This window comes from Carcharodon carcharias, chromosome 1 (assembly GCF_017639515.1).
Source record: "Carcharodon carcharias isolate sCarCar2 chromosome 1, sCarCar2.pri, whole genome shotgun sequence".
NCBI lineage: Eukaryota > Metazoa > Chordata > Chondrichthyes > Lamniformes > Lamnidae > Carcharodon > Carcharodon carcharias.
The window spans coordinates 189925236-189946279 of record NC_054467.1 but is presented as its reverse complement, the minus strand read 5'-3'; the positions used below and the strand labels follow the sequence as shown (position 1 = coordinate 189946279).

At 44.1% G+C, this 21044-nt stretch overlaps 1 protein-coding gene across 3 annotated transcripts in view; it reads left to right on the top strand.

The window, feature by feature from the left end:
* LOC121294052 (urea transporter 2-like) overlaps positions 1 to 21044 on the top strand; it is a 150422-nt gene that overhangs the window by 109348 nt on the left and 20030 nt on the right. For all 3 annotated transcript variants that reach the window (XR_005941292.1, XM_041173188.1, XM_041173269.1), the window contains one exon: positions 18464 to 18656. Coding sequence is in view for 2 of the 3 variants with exons in the window: in XM_041173188.1 (XP_041029122.1) it covers positions 18464 to 18656 (193 nt within the window). In the remaining variant the exon portion in view is untranslated. The remainder of the gene's footprint in view (positions 1 to 18463; positions 18657 to 21044) is intronic.

Here is a 21044-nt window from a genome sequence, read left to right as displayed (position 1 = left end):
AAGGTTAGGTGTTCAAGACGTTAGAGTGGGGCTTGATGTTTCCCTTGGAGGATCTAGAGCCAGGGGGCACAGTCTCAGAAGAAGTGGTAGGCCATTTAGGACTGAGATGAGGAGGAATTTCTTCACTTAGAGGGTGGTAAATGTTTGGAATTCTCTACCCCAAAGGGCTGTGAAGGCTCAATCATTGAGTATGTTAAAGATGGGGATCGATAGATTTCTAAATAGTAAAGGCATCAAGGGACATGGAAAAAAATGAATTTAAGGTAGAAGATCAGCCATGATCTAATTGAATGGCGGACCAGGCTCGATGGGCTGAATGGCCTACTCCTGCTCCTAATTCCTATGAGCCTATGTTTCCTATGTGTTTAGTGCCATTCAAAACTCTTCAGATACTGAAGCAGGCTTTGCCTGCATACAGCAAGACCTGGGCAACGTTCAAGTTTGGGTTGGTAAGTGGCAAGGGATCTTTAAATTTGTTCAAGGTTGAGTTAGATAGATTTTTGATAGAGAAGGGAGTCAAGGGTGTGGGGGGCAGTCAGGAAAGTGGACTGAGACCACAACCAGACCAGCCATGATCTTATTGAATGGTGGAGCAGGCTCGAAGGGCCAAATGGCCCACTCCTGCTCCTAAGTCCTATGTTCCTATGAACCCACAACCTTCAGACTCAGAGGAATTTGCTCACATTCTCTTAAAGGTGTATTGCACCTCAAGTTACCAGGAACGTGACATGGTTCATAAAACATTTATATTTCTGAGGCTACAGCAAAAACAGGAATGGAGAAGAGACTTGGAAAGGCTTCTTCCTGGATCTCTTACTCTAACCTGGAGGTCCTGCTGCAGGATCTGAGGGGCTGCGCTGAGATGAGCTCCACCAAGATTAGGAAGAAAGGCCAACCTCTACAATCGGACAGACATAACGGAAGTGCCTGAGGAAATCAGTAGTAGGAATGTGGCCCCTCCAATCTGGAGACAGTACACTAAAAGAATCCCAGACCTTAGGAGGGTATTGCAGGTGAGTGGTATAACACTTTAGGTGCTAAGCCCCAAGAGTTCCTGCACAGCATGCCTCAGGTCTTGCCGCTCCACTCATTCCCTTTCCTACAGGCACCTCAAATCCTAACTCTCACACTAGCTGCCAACCTATTGCCCTCTCACCTCACAGTCACCCTCCACAAATGGTGGAGGGGAAGAGAGCACACTACGTGACGAGAGGTAGTGATCGAGTAGGGAGGTGATGACCCTCTCGTGATAGGCATCTTGCAGGCACTGGCGATGCATACCCATCTGGTCCACTGGGAAGGAGATCTTGTCCAGGAGGCTGTAGCTGTCAGCAGCAACCTGCTGCAAGAGCCTGAACCTTGTGAGGCACTGGTGCTCACATATCCTTTGCCTTTGGGCCCTGTGTGGGGAGGTATCTCCTTCTTCTAACTGGACCTCAGTATCCATACCAGCTGCCCAGAGGTTGACAAGAAAATGGCTGGCACTCGTGCCAGCATTACTTTTGTTGCTGCTGGAGTTGTTGGCAGTGATGTGGCCTCTTCCCTTGGCCCTCAACAGATGTGAAAGCTGGAGCTGGAAAAGCTGCCCCACACCATGGTGAAGGCTGGCAGCAGGAAAGTGCAGGTGAATGTGAGTGAAGCACAAGATAGGTGAAGTGCCTTCCAGGAAATTAGCAATGACCTATCAAGCAGTGAAAGCACTCTCTGAACACTTTCGGTGTAACTGATCAAAGCCGTCCAAACTTGTCAGTTTCATGGAAAGAGATCTTCCGACTGTGCAGTCGCATCAGTGACCCTGATGAGCTGCAGACATACCATGGGATCCATGTGCTGTAGGGAAATAAGGAATTCATGATTTAAAAGACTATAAATTACCTTTTCAAACACCTGAATTGTTTTCCTGTGAGACCCTATGGAGTGCCTGCAGGACTTGGAGCCCACCCCGGAAAAGCTGGAAGACAGTGGGATGACATCCAGCTGTCCTGACCTGATTTAATTTTCTGGGACCTTCCCACCCTGCATGCACTGGAACTTATCTCCGCTTGGTTGGAAGAAAATCTGCCCTATGTATTTGACACAATTAACATTGTGCAAATGAAAGAAGGTATGATTAATATGGTGCATCCCAATGATCTGTGAGGCCCTCCAACACTTACAAACATACAAACATATTAATTAGGTGCAGGAGTAGGCCACTCAGCCCCTTAAGCCTGCTCCACCATTCAATAAGAGTATGGCTTATCTGAATGTAACCTCAACCCCACATTCCTGCCTGATAACCTTTCACCCCCTTGTTAATCAGGTGCACGATCAGCGAGGGGGTACTTCGGCCTGAGTGAGACAGAGACTGAGTGAGTATATTTGGGAATTTGGTTCAAAGTGGGAATTCAGTGCATAGAGGGAACGAGATGCTGTAGGTAAGGTTTACTGCAAGAATTGTGACTTAGAATAGAGTGCTGAGAGTTGGGTAATTAAGGAAGTTAGGGAAGGAAGGGAAAGAGGTGCTTTTTGCTTTCTAACTTTCTCAGCCTTCAGGAAGTGGTCATACTCTGTTGCAGGAGAAGAAGTTAGTTACTTGGCGTGTATCTGTTAAGTGACTAAGGTTTATTCTATTCCTAAGGTTCGAAACATTCTAGCAATTGGTGGTAAGTTTAATAAAATATATAAAAATGAAAGTAAAATATATAATTGAATAAAATAATTAAATAGTTAATTAGATCATATTAAGGATGTCAGAACAGGTGATGTGTCACAGCTGCAGCATGTGGGAGCTCCCCAAGGCCAGTTTGATCCAGGGCAAATGCCTACAGTAAGTGTTTGAAGTTTGAGCAGCTTCAGTTCAGAATTGATGAGCTGGAGGCTGAACCACAGACACAGCAACGCATCAGAAAGGTGGAATGATACCTGGATTCTTTGTACCAGGAGGCAGTCACACCTCTTAGGAAAGCGCCTTCTGATTTGGCCAGTAGTCAGGGACAGGAGAGTGTGACCGTGAGTGAGGCAGATAAGGGGACTCAGAGGCAGGAGAACAGGAGCCTCAGCCTTTACAATTGTCCAAAAGGTTTGAGGTTTTTTCAGCTTGTTTGGATGAGAGTGGGGGCTGCAGGGTGGATGAGCTAACTGGCTATGGCATCGTGGTACAGGAAGTCACTCAAGTGGAGGGAGTAAAAAGGAATGTAGTGGTAGTAGGAGATAGCATAGTCAGAAGGATTGACACCGTTCTCTACAGCAAAGAGTGTGCGTTCAAACAGTTGTGTTGCCTGCCCAGAGCCAGGGTGCGGACATCTACCTGGAGCTGGAGAGGAACTTGCAGTGGGAAGGGGAGGACCCAGTTGTCATAGTCCAAATAGGTACCAAAAACATAGGTAGGACAAAGAAGAAGGTTCTGCATAGTTAGTATGAGGACCTAGGCACCAAATTAAGAAGCAGAACCTCAAACGTCATAATCTCTGGATTATTACCTGAGTCATGTGCAAATTGGCATAGGACAAATAAGATCAGGGAGGTGAATGTGTGGCTCAAATTCTGATGTGGAAGTGGGTTCTAGTTCATGGGGCACTGGCACCAGTACTGGGGAAAGTGGGGTCTGTACCATTGGGACTGACTACACACGAACCGTGTTGGGACCAGTGTTCTTGCAAGCTGCATAGGGAAGTAGAGAGGGTTTTAAACTAAATATTGGGGGCAAGAGATCAAATTTGGGAAGATGTGGTCAATCAAAGAGCAGAGACAAGGCAAAAGAAAAAGCTATTATTACAAGAAATGAAAAACAGACAGTAACAGGGAGGGATAGAGAATAGAAATCTAACAATAAATCAACAGAGGAAACTAGAGGCCATAAAAAGAATAAAAGGATAAAACTAAAAGCTTTGTATCTGAATGCACGTAGCATTCGAAACAAAACAGATGAACTGAGAGCATACATAGAAATAAATAATTATGATTTGATAGCCATTACAGAGACATGACTGCAGGAGGACATGGATTGGGACCTGAATATTGAGGGGTGCAGGATATTTATGAAGGACAGGAAGTGAGGAAAAGGTAGAGGTGTGCCTCTGTTAGTTAATGTTGGTATTAGCACAATAAAGAGGGATGACTTAAGTTGAGGAAGCCAGGATGTGAAAACGGTTTGGGTAGAGATGAGAAATATTAAAGGCAAGAAGTCAGTTGTGCGAGTCATGTACAGGCCCTCTAATAGTAATCACATGGTAGGGTTGAGCATAAAGGAAGGAATAATTAGAGCTTATCAGAAAGGTACGGTGATAATCATTGGAGATTTTAATTTACATGGAGACTGAAAAAGTCAGATGGGCAAAGATAGCCCAGATGAGGAGTACATTGAATATTTTGGGGGTAATTTCTTAGAACGGCATGTTTTGGGAGCCAACCAGAGAGCAGACTATACTAGACCTGGTATTGTGCAATGAAATGGGAGTAATTAATAATCTCATAGTGAGGGCGTGTCTAGGCAACCATAATGTGATTGAATTTTACATTCAGTTTGAGGGAGGGAGGACTGGGTCTGAGACTAAGGCCGGGATTTTCCGCCCCATCGCAGGCGGTACCTGCTACGGGCAAGGTAGTGCCCCAGCCAGAAGTCCATTGACTTGTGGCGGGACCGGAAGATCCCAGTGGCGAGCGGGTGTGGAAAATCCGAGCTGGCTAAAGTGAATTAGCAAATTAAGTTAAGGGATAGGTCAATAAAGATGCAGTGGCTAATATTTAAGAGGAAATTTCAGAATGCACAGAATAGATACATTCCAACGAGTAAGAAAAGGTCGAAGGGATGGACACACCATTCATGGTTAACTAAGAAAGGCTAAAGATAGTATCAAACTTAAAGAAAAAGCATATAATTGTGCAAAGACAGGTGGTAAGTCAGAAGATTGAACAGAATATAAGGAACAGCAAAGGATGACTAAAAGACTAACAAGGAGGGGAAAAATTAGAGCATGAGAGAAAGCGAGCCAGAAATATTAAACCAGATAAAAAGAGTTTTTATAAATATTTTAAAAAAGAAAAGAGTTAACAAAGTGTGTGTTGGTCCTATAGAAAGTGAGTCTGGAGAATTGATAATGGTAAACAAAGAGATGGCAGATGAATTGAACAGGTAGTTTGGTTCCGATTTCACTATAAAGGATATAAGTAACATTCCAGAAGCAGCTATAAACCGGGAAATGGAAGTGGGGAAGGAAGTCAGGAAAATTATAGTCACCAGAGAAGTGGTACGGAGTAAATAGTTGGACCTGCGGGCTGCCAAATCCTCAGGTCTGGATGGACTTCATCTTAAGTCAATAAAGATACAGTGGCTAATATTTAAGAGGAAATTTCAGAATGCACAGAATAGATACATATATCTTAAAAGAATTATCTAATGAAATAGTTGATGCATTGGTTTTAATTTTCCAAAACTCCCTCGATTCAGGGAAGGTCCCTTTAGATTGAAATATAGCAAATATAACTCAGTTATTCAAAAAGGGAGGGAGACAGAAAGCAGGAAATTACAGACCAGTTGGCTTAACATCTGTTGTAGGGAAAATGTTAGAAGCTATTATTAAAGAAGTTATAGTAGGGCACTTTGTTAAGCTCAAGGTCAACAGAGTCTACGTGGTTTTGTAAAAGGGAAATCATGTTTAACCAACTTATTGGAGTTCTTTGAAGGATGTGCTATGGGTAAAGGGGAACCGGTGGATGTACTGTACTTAGATTCCAGAAGGCATTTGATAAAGTGCCACATCAAAGGTTATTGCAGAAAATAAAAGCTCATGGTGTAGGGGGTAACATATCGGCACAGATAGCAGATTGGCTAGCTAACAGGAAGCAGAAATGGGTCTTTTTCAGGTTGGCAAGATGTAACGAGTGGCGTGCCACAAGTATCAGTGCTGGACTTCAGCTGTTTACAATTTATATAAATGATTTGGATGAAGGGATTGAAGGGATGGTTGCCAAATTTGTTGATGACACAAAGATAGGTAGGAAAATAAATTGTGAAGAGTACATAAGGAGGCCACGAAAAGATATAGATAGGTTGAATGAGTGGGAAAAGATCTGGCAAATGGAGTACAATGTGGGAAAATGTGATATCCATTTTGGCAGGAAGAATAAAAGATAAGCATATTATCTAATGGGTGAGAGATTCCAGAGCTCTGAGGTACAAAGGATCTGGGTGTCCTAGCGCATGAATCACAAAAGGCGAGTATGCAAGTACAGCATATAATTAGGAAAGTTAATAGAATGTTATCATGTATTGTGAGGGGAATTGAATACAAAAGTAGGGAGGTTATGTTTCATTTGTACAGGGCACAAGTGAGACCATATCTGGAGTACTGTGTACACTGTTGGTCACCTTTTTAAAGGAAGGATGTAAATGCATTGGAAACAGTTCAGAGAAGGGTTGCCCGACTAATACCTGGAATGCGTGGACTGTTTTACGTCAAAAGGTTGGACAGGCTGCGCTTGTATCCACTGGAGTTTAGAAGAGTAAGAGGCAACTTGATTGAAACATAAGATCCTGAGGGGTTTCAACAGGATGGATATGGAGAGGACGTTTCCTCTTGTTGAATAACCTAGAACTAGGGGTCAATGTTTAAAAATAAGGGGTCACCCATTTAAAACAGATGAGGTGAAATTTTTTCACTCACAGGGTCGTGAGTCTTTGGACTTTTCTTCCTGAAAAGGTGGTGGACGCAGAGTCTTTGAATATTTTTAAGACAGAGGTGGATAGATTCTTGGTAAGCAAGGAGATGATAGGTTATCGGGGGTAGGCGGGATACAGATTTGAGGTTACTATCAGATCAGCCATGATCTTATTAAATGGTGGAGTAGACTCGAGGGGATGAATGTCCTCCTCTTGTTCCTTGTTCATATGTTCATGTGTATGAATGTATCTAGCTCTGCCTTAAAAATATTCAAAAACCAAGTGATTGATTAAGAGGGTAAAAATGGAGTAGGAGAGTAAACTTGCAAGGAACATAAAAGCAGACAGTAAAAGCTTCTTTATGCATGTAAAATGAAAAAGATTAGGTTCTTTTTAATTCACTCACGGGATATGGGCTTTGCTGGCTGGGCCAGCATTTATTGCCCATCTCTGGTAGTCTTTGAGAAGGTGATGGTGAGCTGCCTTCTTGAACTGCTGCAGTCCATGTGGTGTAGATACACCCACAGTGCTGTTAAGAAGGGAGCTGCAGGATTTTGACCCAGTGACAGTGAAGGAACGGCGATATATGTCCAAGTCAGGATGGTGAGTGACTTGGAGGGGAACTTCCAGGTGGTGGTGTTCCCAATAAATCTGCTGCCCTTGTCCTTCTGGTGGTAGTGGTCATGGGTTTGGAAGGTGCTATCTAAGGAGCCTTGGTGAATTCCTACAATGCATCTTGTGAATGGTATACACTGCTGCTACTGTGCGCCGGTGGAAGAGGGACTGAATGTTTGTGGATGTGATGCCAATCAAGCAGACTGCTTTATCCTGGATGGTGTCAAGCTTCTTCAGTGTTGGAGGAACTGCACTCATCCAGGCAAGTGGGGAGTATTCCATCACATTCCTGACTTGTGCCCTGTAGATGGTGGACAGGCGGTGGGGAGTAAGGAGGTGAGTTACTCGTCGCACGATTCCTAGCCTCTGACCTGCTCTTGTAACCATAGTATTTATATGGCTAGTCCAGTTCAGTTTCTGACCAATGGTAATCTCCAGGATGTTGATAGTGGGGGCATTCAGTGATGGTAATGCCATTGAACATCAAGGGGCAATCATTGATTTTCTCTTGTTGGAGATGGTCATTGCCTGATATTTGTGTGGTGTGAATGTTACTTGCCACTTGTGAGCCCAAGCCTAGATATTGTCCAGGTCTTGCTGCATTTGGACATGGACTACTTCCCGTATCTGAGGAATCGTGAATGGTGGTGAATATTGTGCAATCATCAGCAAACATCCCCATTTCTGATCTTTTGATGGAAGGAAGATCACTGATGAAGCAGCTGAAGATGGTTGCGCCGAGGACACTACCCTGAGGAACTCCTGCAATGATGTCCTGGAGCTGAGATGATTGACCTCCAACAACCACAACCATCTTTCTTTGTGCTAGGTATGACTCCAACCAGTGGAGAGTTTTCCACCTGATTCCCGTTGACTCCAGTTTTGCTAGGGCTCCTTGATGCCACACTCGTCAAATGCTGCCTTGATGTCAAGGGCAGTCACTCTCACCTCACCTCGGGAGTTCAGCTCTTTTGTCCATGTTTGAACCAAGGTTGAAATGAGGTCAGGAGCTGAATGACCCTGGCGGAACCCAAACTGTGCATCAGTGAGCAGGTTATTGCTAAGCAAGTGCCACTTGATAGCACTGTTGGTGACCCCTTCCTTTACTTTACTGATGCTGGAGAGTAGACTGATGGGATGGTAATTGGCCAGGTTGAATTTGCCTTGCTTTTTCTGTACAGAGCATACCTGGGCAATTTGCCACATAGCCAGGTAGATACCAGTGCTGTAGCTGTACTGGAACAGCTTGGCTAGGGGTGCAGCAAGTTCTGGAGCACAAGTCTTCAATACTATTGCCAGAATGTTGTCAGGGCCCATAGCCTTTGCAGTATCCAGTGCCTTCAGCAGTTTTTTGATATCACATGAAGTGAATCGAATTGGCTGAAGACTGGCATCTGTGACTCTGGGGACCTCCGGAGGAGGCTGAGATGGATCATCCCCTCGGCACTTCTGAATGAAGATTGCTGCAAATGCTTCAGCCTTATCTTTTTCAATGCTGTGTTGGGCTCCTCCATCATTAAGGATGAAGATATTTGTGGAGCGACCTCCTCCAGTGTGTTGTTTAATTGTCCACCACCATTCATGACTGGATGTGGCACGACTGCAGAGATTAGACCTGATCCATTGGTCAGACCATAAGACCATAAGATATAGGAGCAGAAATTAAGCCATTTGGCCCATCGAGTCTGCTCCACCATTCAATCATGGCTGATAAGTTTCTCAACCCCATTCTCCTGCCTTCTCCCTGTAACCTTTGATCCCCTTACCAATCAGTGTTGTGCGATCATGTTGTGGGATCGCTTAGCTCTGTATATCATTTACATGCTAATGCTGTTTGGCATGCAAGTAGTCCTGTGTTATAGCTTCACCAGGTTGACACCTCATTTTTAGATATGCTGGTGCTACTCCTGGTATGCTCTCCTGCACTTTTCATTGAACCAGGGTTGATCCCCTGGCTTGGTGGTGATAGTAGAGTGGGGAATATGCCGGGCCATGAGGTTAACAGAGTGTGTTCGAGTACAATTCTGCTGCTACTTATGGCCCACAGTGTCTCATGGATGCCCAGTCTTGGGTTGCTAGATCTGTTTGAAATCTATCCCATCTAGCACAGTGGTAGTACCACACAGCACAATGGAGGGTGTCCTCAATGTGAAGGTGGGACTTCGTCTCCACAGTGACTGTGCAGCAGTCACTCCTACCGATATTGTCATGGACAGATGCATCTGCGGCAGGAAGGTTGGTGAGGGTGAGGTCAAGTATGTTTTTCCCTCTTGTTGGCTCCCTCACCACCTGATGCAGACCCAGTCTAGCAGCTATGTCAATTAGGACTCGTGAAGACAAACGTAGGTCCCTTACAGTCTGAAACAGGAAAATTTATAACAGAAAACAAGGAAATGGCTGGGCAATCAAACAATTACTTTAGTTCTGTCTTCATAGAGGAAGACACAAGTAACTTCCCAGAAATACTAGGGAACCAAGGGTTTGGTGATAAGGAGGAATTGAAGGAAATTAATATTACTAAACCTATAGTGCTGGAGAAATTAATAGGACCGAAAGCCGATAAACCCCGAGGGCCCGATAATCTTCATCCCAGAGTATTAAAGGAAGTAGCCATGGAAATAGTGGATGTGTTGGTTGTCATCTTCCAAAATTCTGTAGATTCTGGAATAGTCCCAATAGATTGGATGATGGCAAATGTAACCCCACTATTTAAAAAAGAAGGGAGGGAGAAAACAGTGAATTACAGACCAGTTAGCCTAACCTCAGTAGTAGGGAAAATGCTAGGGTCTATTATAAAGCATGTGATAACAGGGCACTTAGAAAATATCAACAGCATTAGACAAAGTCATCATGGATTTATGAAAGGGAAATCATGTTTGACCAACCTATGGGAGTTATTTGAGGATGTAACTAGCAGAATAGATAAGGGAGAACCAGTGAATGTGGTATATTTGGGTTTTCATAAAGCTTTTAATTAAGTCCCATATAAGAGGTTAGTGTGATAAAATTAAAGCACATGGGATTTTGGGTTATATATTGGCATGGATTGAGAGTTGGTTAGCAGACAGGAAATAGAGTAGGAAAAAATAGGTCATTTTCAGAATGGCAAGTGGTGACTAGTGGGGATCAGTGCTTGGGCTCCAGCTATTCAGAATATATGTCAATGATTTGGACAAGGGAACCAGATGTAATGTTTCCAAGTTTGCTGATGACACGAAATTAGGTGGAAATGTGAGCGATGAGGAGGGGGGTTAAAAGGCTTCAGGGTGATTTAAACAGGTTGTGTGAGTGGTCAAATATATGGCAGATGCAGTATAACTTGGATAAGAGTGAAGTTATCCACTTTGGTAGGAAAAACAGAATGGCAGAGTATTATTTAAATGGTGATAGATTGGGAAATTTTGATAAACAAAGGGACCTGGGTGTCCTTGTACACCAACCACCGAAAGTAAGCACGCAGCTGCAGCAACCAGTTAAGAAGGCAAATGATATGTTGGCCTTCACCACAAGAAGACTTGAGTGCAGGAGGAAGGATGCCTTCTTGCTGCTGTACAGGGCCTTGGTGAAACCACACCTGGAGTATTGTGTGCAGTTTTGGTCTCCTTACCAAAGAAAGTATATACTTGCCATAAAGGGAATGCAGCAAATGTTCACCAGACTGATTCCTGAGATGGCAGGATTGTCGCATGAGGAGTGACTGGGCCGACTAGGCCTGTGTTCACTGGAGTTTAGAAGAATGAGAGGGGATCTGATTGAAACATATGGGGTAGGATTTCGGGTTAACAGATGGGCGTTGTGGGTGGGTCCGGGAGTGGCCGGGAAACGGTCCGCCATCCACGATCAGCCCCCAACCACGACTTCACACTGACTGGCCAATTAATGGCCAACCACCATGAAATACATGCTAAAAGGCTCAGCGCTACCGGGGCCAGGGGAGTGCAGGAGGAAGGCGAGCACTGAAGTCTGTGCATGCCCGGGGGACCGTGCAATGAAAAATCTCTGAAAGCAGAGAGCTGCCTCAGCGAGCTGAAGAATTTTAAAATCAAAAATAAAGATTTGGAAAATCCGAAAAAAATGTCCCCACATAGGACTCACTTACATGAACATATAAATAATAAAAATTATATCAAAACATTATTTTTTTAAAATTAATGTCAGAAACCCCATCCCACCCATGGATAAGGTTTCTTCAAAAATGCAAAGCCACCTGGCCAATTCACCCGCCCGCCAACCATAAGGTTGGCTGAGCAGCGAAAAATCTCTCTTACCTAATACTTTAATGACTTTAATAAGCCTCTTAATTGTTGGCGGGCGCGCTGCCCAATCTTACGACAGCCCACCAAGTGAAATATAGCGCGAGTGCACAATGATGTTGGGACTCTTATCCGAGGTCATCTTGCGCTATTTTACACTCAATCTGGTCGGGTGCGCGCCTGCCTGTGGGACGTTAAATTCTGTCCATGAAATTCTGATATGGATGGACAGACTGGATACAGGGATGATAGCTCCTCTGGCTGTGTGTGTGTGTGGGGGGGGGGGGGGGGGGGGGGTGGGGGGCGGGGGGTGGCGGCGGTGTCTACAACAAGAGGTGACAGTGTCAGGATATGGGGTAGACCATTCAGGACTGAGATGAGGAGAAACTTCTTCACTCAGACGGTGGTGAACCTCTACCACAGAAGACTGTAGAGGCCAAGTCACTAAATATATTTAAGAAAGAAATAGATAGATTTCTGGAGTCTAAAGGTGTCAAGAGGTATGGGGAGAGTGCAGGAGTACGGCGTTGAGTTAGAGGATCAGCCATGATCAGTTATGCCTGTTTCTTTATGGGGTGTGTGGAACATTCCTCGTTCCAATTCTACTCAGCCCCCGTCCCACAACTACTTTTTCGGTATATCGATGACTGTTTAGGTGCCACCTCACGCTCTCATCTGGACCTGGAAAAAATAATCAATTTTGCTTCCAATTTCCACCCCACTATCACCTTCACATGGCCTATCTCCGACACTTCCCTCCCCTTCCTTGACCTCTCTGTCTCCATTTCTGGTGAAAAGGCTATTCACCAATATTCATTACAAGGCCACCAACTCCACAGCTATCTTGACTACAGCTCCTCACATCCTGCTTCCTGTAAGGCCTCCACCGCATTCTCTCAGTTTCTTCGCCTCCGCCGCATCTGTTCCAATGGTGCTACTTTCTAAAACGGCGCTTCTGACATGTCTTCCTTCTTCCCTAACCGAGGTTTCCCACCCACTGTGGTTGACAGGGCCCTGAACCATGTCCAACCCATCTCCTGTACCTCTGCCCTCACACCTTCCCTCCCTCCCAGAACCATGATCGTGTCCCCCTTGTCCTTACTTTTCACCCCACCTGCCTCCGCATTCAAAGGATCATCCTCCGCCATTTCCACCAACTCCAGCATGATGTCACCACTAAACACATCTTCCCCTTATCCCCCTGTCGGCATTCCGTAGGGACTGTTCCCTCCAGAACACCCTAGTCCACTCCTCCATCTCCCCAACACCTCAACCCCGTCCCATGGCACCTTCCCATGCAAGCACAGAAGGTGCAATACCTGCCCCTTTACCTCCTCCTTCCTCACCGTCCAAGGGCCCAAACACTCCTTTCAGGTGAAGCAGCGCTTCACTTGCACCTCCTTCAATTTGGTCTACTGCATTCACTGCTCCCAATGTGGTCTCCTCTACATTGGAGAGACCAAACGCAGACGGGGGTGACCTTCGATCTGTCCGCAAGCATGACCCAGACCTCCCTATCACTTGCCATTTCAACACACCATCCTGCTCTCATGCCCACATGTCAGTCCTTGGCCTGCTGCAATGTTCCAGTGAAACCCATCACAAACTGAAGAAACAGCACCTCATCTTCCAATTGGGCACTTTACAGTCTTCCAGACTTAACGTTGAGTTCAACAACTTCAGACCATGAGCTCTCTCCTCCATCCTCACCCCTTTTTGATCCCTTTTATCAAAAGTCATTTTTATTTTTTATCCATTTATTTTTATTTTTGTTCATTTTTTATTTTCATTCATTTATTCATTGTTGTATCTGCCTTTTTTTATCTCCCCTTTTTATCACATTTTCAATCCCTTTTTTACCCCTACCACTGCCCCCTTCCCCAACCCCACCACCACAAGGGCCAACTGTTACAACAGACACTTCCTCCTACCTCTCCCTGGACCATGACCCCACCACTGAACATCAAGCCACTGTTTCCAGGACTGTCACTGACCTCATCTCCTCTGGGGATCTCCCTCCCACAGCTTCCAACCTGATAGTCGCCCAACCTCGGACGGCCCGCTTCTATCTCCTACCCAAAATCCACAAACAGAACTGCCCCGGTAGACCGATCGTCTCAGCTTGCTCCTACCCCACAGAACTCATTTCTCGTTATCTTGACTCCCTTCTCTCTCCCCTTGTCCAGTCCCTTCCCACCTACATCCGTGATTCCTCTGACACCTTACGTCACATCAACAATTTCCAGTTCCCTGGCCCCTACCGCTTCCTCTTCACCATGGACGTCCAATCCCTCTACACCTCCATCCCCCACCAGGATGGTCTGAGGGCCCTTAGCTTCTTCCTCGAACAGAGGCCTGAACAATCCCCATCCACCACTACTCTCCTCCGTCTGGCTGAACTTGTTCTCACGCTGAACAATTTCTCCTTCAACTCCTCTCACTTCCTCCAAATAAAAGGTGTGGCTATGGGTACCCGCATGGGCCCCAGCTATGCCTGTCTCTTTATGGGGTATGTGGAACATTCCTTGTTGCAGTCCTACTCTGGCCCCCTTCCACAACTCTTTCTCCGGTACATCGATGATTACTTCGGTGCCGCTTCATGCTCTCGTCAGGACTTGGAAAAATTTATTAATTTTGCTTCCAATCTCCACCCCTCCATCATTTTCACGTGGTCCATCTCTGACACTTCCCTTCCCTTCCTTGACCTCTCTGTCTCAATCTCTGGTGATAGACTGTCCACCAATATCCATTACAAACCCACCGACTCCCACAGCTATCTCGACTACAGCTCCTCACACCCCGCTTCCTGTAAGGACTCCATCCCATTCTCTCAGTTCCTTCGCCTCCGTCGCATCTGTTCCGATGATGCTACATTCAAAAACAGTTCCTCTGACATGTCCTCCTTCTTCCTTAACCGAGGTTTTCCACCTACGGTCGTTGACAGGGCCCTCAACCGTGTCCAGCCCATCTCCCGCGCATCCGCCCTCACGCCTTCTCCTCCCTCCCAGAAACATGATAGGGTCCCCCTTGTCCTCACTTATCACCCCACCAGCCTCCACATTCAAAGGATCATCCTCCGCCATTTCCGCCAACTCCAGCATGATGCCACCACCAAACACATCTTCCCTTCACCCCCCTTATCGGCATTCCGTAGGGATCGCTCCCTCCGGGACACCTTGGTCCACTCCTCCATCACCCCCTACTCCTCAACCCCCTCCTATGGCACAACCCCATGCCCACGCAAAAGATGCAACACCTGCCCCTTCACTTCCTCTCTCCTCACCGTCCAAGGGCCCAAACACTCCTTTCAAGTGAAGCAGCATTTCACTTGCATTTCCCCCAACTTAGTCTACTGCATTCGTTGCTCCCAATGTGGTCTCCTCTACATTGGAGAGACCAAACGTAAACTGGGCGACCGCTTTGCAGAACACCTGCGGTCTGTCCGCAAGAATGACCCAAACCTCCCTGTCGCTTGCCATTTTAACACTCCACCCTGCTCTCTTGCCCACATGTCTGTCCTTGGCTTGCTGCATTGTTCCAGTGAAGCCCAACGCAAACTGGAGGAACAACACCTCATCTTCCGACTAGGGACTTTACAGCCTTCCGGACTGAATATTGAATTCAACAACTTTAGGGCGTGAGCTCCCTCCCCCATCCCCACCCCCTTTCTGTTTCCCCCTTCCTTTTTTTTTCCAATAAATTATAAAGATTTTCCTTTTCCCACCTATTTCCATTATAAAAAAAAACCCCACTAGAGCTATACCTTGAGTGCCCTACCATCCATTCTTAATTAGCACATTCGTTTAGATAATATCACCAACTTTAATTTTAACACCTGTGTGTTCTATTGTACTTCTGTCGTTGACATCTTTTGATGATCTGCTTCTATCACTGCTTGTTTGTCCCTACAACCACACCCCGCCCCCCCCCACCTCTCTGTCTCTCTATCTCTCCGCCCCCCACACACACACCTTAAGCCAGCTTATATTTCAGCTCTTTCCTGGACTCGAACTCAAGTTCTGTCGAAGGGTCATGAGGACTCGAAACGTCAACTCTTCTCCGCCGATGCTGCCAGACCTACTGAGTTTTTCCAGGTAATTCTGTTTTTGTTTTGTTACTTGTTCATGTTGTTCCTTTATCCTTGTTGTGCTGTTATCACCTTAATGCCACTATCAGCACCTTTTTTAGCCCTTACCACTATCATTAACACTTTTTTTCCTTTTGTTCATGACATCTTTGTCAATCTCTCCTTTACCCGCACCTATTGCTGGCCTTCTATCCAGCTTCACCTGCTCCACCCTTCTTAAACAGTACAAATTTCATCATATTTCTACTTCTCTGTAGCTCTGAAGAAGAGCCATACGGACTCAAAATGTCAACTCTGTTCTTCTCTCTACAGATGCTCTCAGACATGTTGAGTTTTTCCAGCATTTTCTGTTTCTGTTTCCAATTTCCAGCATCTGTAGTATTTTACTTTTAGCTTGACTCTGTCTGATTGCCTTGAATTTTTCTAAGTGCCCTGCTATAACATCTTTAATAATAGCTTCTAACATTTCCCCATGACAGAGTTAGGCTAACTGGCCTATAGTTTCCTTTTTGAATAAAGGAGTTATATTTGCTATTTTCCAATTTAATGGAATCTTCCCCGAATCTGGGGAATTTTGTAAAATTAATGCCAATACATCAACTATCTCATTAGCCACTTCTTTCAAGGCCTTAAGATGAAGTCCATTGGACTGGAGAATTGTCAGCCCGCAGCCCAACAATTTGAAATATCCCTTTAAATGTCTGCCACGGAACTTCTATTGACCTATACTTTAACATCATTTGCTAGTTCATTTTAGCTAGCTCTGCTTTCGTGGCCTCATAATTGCCTTCTTTAAGCTTAAAATACTAGTCTTGGACACACTCGTTTCTCCCTCAAAATGCATGTAAAATTCAATCATATTATGATCACTTCTACCTAGGGGTGCCTTCACTAGGAGGTTATCAATTAATCCAATCTCATTGCTCAATACCAGGTCTACTATAGCCTGCTCTCTGGTTGGCTCCAGACGTACTGTTCTAAGAAACTATCCCAAAAACATTCAATGAACACCTCAACTACACTACCTTTGTACATCTGATTTTTCCAATCTTTGGTAGAGTAAAATCCCCCATGATTATTGCTGTACCTTTTTGGCAAGCTCCCATTATCTCTTCTTTTATATGCTGTCCTACTATGTAGTTTCAATTAGGGGACCTGTACACCACTCCCACTAGTGACTTTTTGCCTTTATCATTCCTCATCTCAACCCAAACCGCTTCTACAAACTGATTTCCTGAATTTAGATCATCCCTCTCTAATGTGCTAATACCATCATTAATTCACAGAGCCACCCCTCCACTTTTTCCAAACTTTGTGTCCTTCCTAAATGTTATGTACCCTTCAATATCCAGGTTCCAATCTATGTCATCCTGTAGCCATATCTCTGTACTTACCTCTTTCTATTTACGCTATCAGTTCACCTGTTTTGTTTTGAATGCTATGTGTATTTAAATACAGAGCCATTAGTTTTGTCCTTTTATTATTTTTATAGTGACTAGCCTTACCTGCTGATATACTTTTAGATTTGAGCTCTCTGTCCCTGTCCACAGCCTGTTTATCATTTCCCATATTAACACCTGTCTCTCTTGCCTTGTCTCTATTCTTTGATTTACCACACCTTCCCAAATTTGATCCCTTGACCCCACTATTCAGTTTAAAACCCTCTCTATTTCCCTAGTTATGCGGCTCACAAGGACGCCAGCCCCAGCACAATTCAGGTATAGACCTTCCCAATGGTTTACATTTCCCCAGCACTGGTGCCAGTTCCCCGTGAACTGGAACCCACTTCTCCCACACCAGTCTTTGAGCCACACATTAATTTCTCTAATCTTATTTGTCCTATGCCAATTCGCATGTGGCTCAGGTAATAATTCGGAAATTATTACCTTTGAGGTTCTGTTTCTTAATTTGGTGTCAAACTCATCATACTGATTATGCAGAACCTCTTTGCTTGTCCTGCCTATGTCAATGAAACCTACATGGATCATGACAACTGGATCCTCCCCATTGCACTGCGATTTCTTCTCCAGGACTGAGCAGATGTCCTGAACCCTGGCACTGAGCAGGCAACGCAGCCTTCTGGACTCTTGCTGTTTGCTGCAGGGAACAGTGTCAATACCCTTGTTATGCTGAACCCTGTTACAGCCACATTCTTGTTTGCTCTCCCCATTTGAACGGCTTCCTGTACCATGGTGCCATGGCCACAACCCAAAGTATTTCAGAATCTCCCTCCTGAATAAATCCCTATTTTTCTTCCAGTCAATGAAACGTTCACAGTGATATGGTCCCACTATTTGTTCAACATACTGTGCTATTATATGAAAGTTTAGTTATTAATTATAAGAGGACTCGGACAGGTGATTTGGCAAATGCAAAATTTAGCCTGTATACTTTACCATTTCCATCACAGCAGCATGTAATACATTTTACATGAAACCTTGTTATTCTCACCTGCTATGCTTCACTTCGTACAGCCTTGTAAACATTTGTCTTTGTATTGCCATGACTGTTTTCATCAAAGCAATACTTGGAGGGCCTTCAAAAAAAAGTCCTGCTATTTCTCTACAGCTCAAACTTCCATGTAAGAAATCTTGAGAGATGATCTTTTCACTTTATGGCCACTCAGCTATTTCACTCGGTCATATTGTACATGCCACAGCTGGATTGATTTTTAACATTAATATTGGTTAACTGGCTTATTAACTGCTTGAGAAATGTTATTCATTATTTTAGATGTGTTACTTTGGCAAGTTTTTATTCTCACTAATGAAAGTATGTTGGTAAATAGCAAACAGTGATTGTAAGAGGGAAATAATGTCCTTTAATAAATTAAACTATTTATACAAAAAACAATTTTTTTTTTTGCAGTCCTGTTATTTCAAGTGCCTTGGCCGCTGTGATGGGAAATTGGGAGCTACCTGTTTTCACTTTGCCTTTTAATATAGCTGTTGGCTTGTTCATGGCTGCAACAGGACACAACAACCTGCATTTTCCCCAGGTTTTTATTGGACCTGTGACTTCATCACAAAACATTACATGGTCTGATATCAGTGTTCCAATGGTAAGAAATATTACATGTTAGTTTATAGCCCTTAAACATAGTTAAGATAGCAAGCGCATTACAACCTTTTTGACTGTGTCACAGACTTATTACATTGTAGAAAGAGGCCATTCGGCCCATTGTGTCTGCACCGACTCTCTGAGCATTTTAACTTAGTGCCAATCTCCTGCCTTTTCCCTATAACCCTGCACATCATTTCTATTTAAATAAACACCCAATGCCCTCTTGAATGCCTCAATTGAACTTGCCTCCACCACACTTCCAGGCAGTGCATTCCAAACCCTAACTACTTGCTGTGTGAAAAAGTTTTTACCTCACCTCACATTTGCTTCTTTTGCAAAACACTTTAAAACTGTGCCATCTAGTTCTTGATCCATTTATGAGTGGGAACAGTTTCTCCCTATCTACTCTGTCCAGACCCTCATGATTTTGAAAACTTCTATCATGTCTCCTCTTAGCCTTCTCCTCTCTGAGGAAAACAGTCCCGACTTCTGCAATCTTTCATCATAATTGAAGTATCTCAGCCATGGAACTATTCTCATAAACTCTCTTCTGCACTCTCTCCAGTGCATTCACATCCTTCCTATAGTGTGGCACCCGGAACTGTACACACTACTCCAGCTGAGGTCTAACCAGTGTCTTATATAAGTTCATCATAAGCTCCCTGCCCTTGTACTCTATGCCCCTATTAATGAAACCTAGGATACTGTATGCTTTAGAAACAGCTCTCTACCTGTCCTGTCACCTTTAATGACTTATGTACAGATACACCCAGGTCTCTCTGCTCCTGCACATCCTTTAGAATAGTATCCTTTGTTTTATACTGTCCCTCCATGTTCTTTGTACCAAAGTGTATAACCTCACACTTCCCTACATCGAACTTCATCTGCTCCTATCTGCCCATTCTTCCAATGTGTCAATGTCCTTTTGAAGTTCTACACTGTCCTCATCACAGTTTAAAATTCGCCCAAGTTTTGTGCCGCCCGCAAACTTTGAAATTGTCCCCTACATACCAAGATCTAGATCATTTATATATATCAGGAAAAGCAAGGGTCCCAATACCGACCCCTGGGGAACTCCACTACAAACCTCTACCAGCCCAAAAAATACCCATTAACCATTACTCTCAGTTTCCTATCCCTCAGCCAATTTTGTATGCATGTTGCTACTGCCCCTTTTATTCTATGACCTATAACTTTCCTCACAAGTTGGTTGTGAGGCACTATATCAAACATCTTTTGCAAGTCCACATACACCATATCAATGGCCTTGCCTTCATCAACCATCTCTGTTACCTCTTCAAAAAACTCCAACAAGTTAGTTAGACACAATTTTCCTTTAACAAATCCATAAACAGATAGAGGTCGCATTGAGCATGCACAGCAAAATGTATCTATTCAGATGTAATTAATTTAAAATAAGCATATATACTCATTTAAATAGCCATTAAATTATAGTTACGATTATATTTCTTTATGTGTATGCAATTATATACGTTACTAAAGGATATACAAGTGAATACAAACTGCCTTTGAATTGCATTGTGATTACAATGGTAGGATAATTTCCCATTTTTATGCACGAGGCTCTCCTAATACTTTCTACAATAATATTTGTTTGCAAATTCACTATGAAAAAATATAGGTATAAATATTCAAGTGTCCAATTCCAGCAGCCGAGATGTTAGTAGTACAAACCCACAGTCTGCCTGATGGATCCAGTCGGAGGCCCCACCAATATTCATGGCCAAGCTTCTTTTCCGTACCATTGGTGAGCAACTTACTAATCAAAGAAGGCATAAAATTTGGTAGCTCCAAAATGCTGGTAGGTACAAAGAGTTGGCGATCCCAAGTGGGATTCACAGATGGCCAGTCACTGGAAGTGGAATTTTGTGAGCCCATCCTGACCTCGGAAAAATACTTCTAGAAGTTTAACTTATCTGTTTTATAGCAGGCTGCAGTGATGCTTCTAAGAGTCACTACGTAGACCACTCATGGCAAGTACCAAAGCTCTGATCATGAATGGTGTGTACTTCGCCCGTTGGTACCTGAAAATTGCATTAGGGTCTTACTGGCATCATTGGACCCCAATTGTAATGAACTATTGAAGGGCCTGCTTATTTTCTTGACTGAACAATATGTTTCAAGGACTCCAGCAACATAGTGGCAGGCTAGATGTCAGGAGAAATGAGGCAGTAACACAAGTTCAATTTGGAACATAGAACTTGCCACATCAGAAAACGGGAAGATATATCAGTCCCGTAGTCGTATACACAGGCCTAGTTATCTCAGATTGAATCTCAAAAGTATACTGGCCAAAAACCTACATGAGGAGCATCCCAGTATAAATATAGAGATATGCCTGCTCAGGATGTCACCACAAACCATA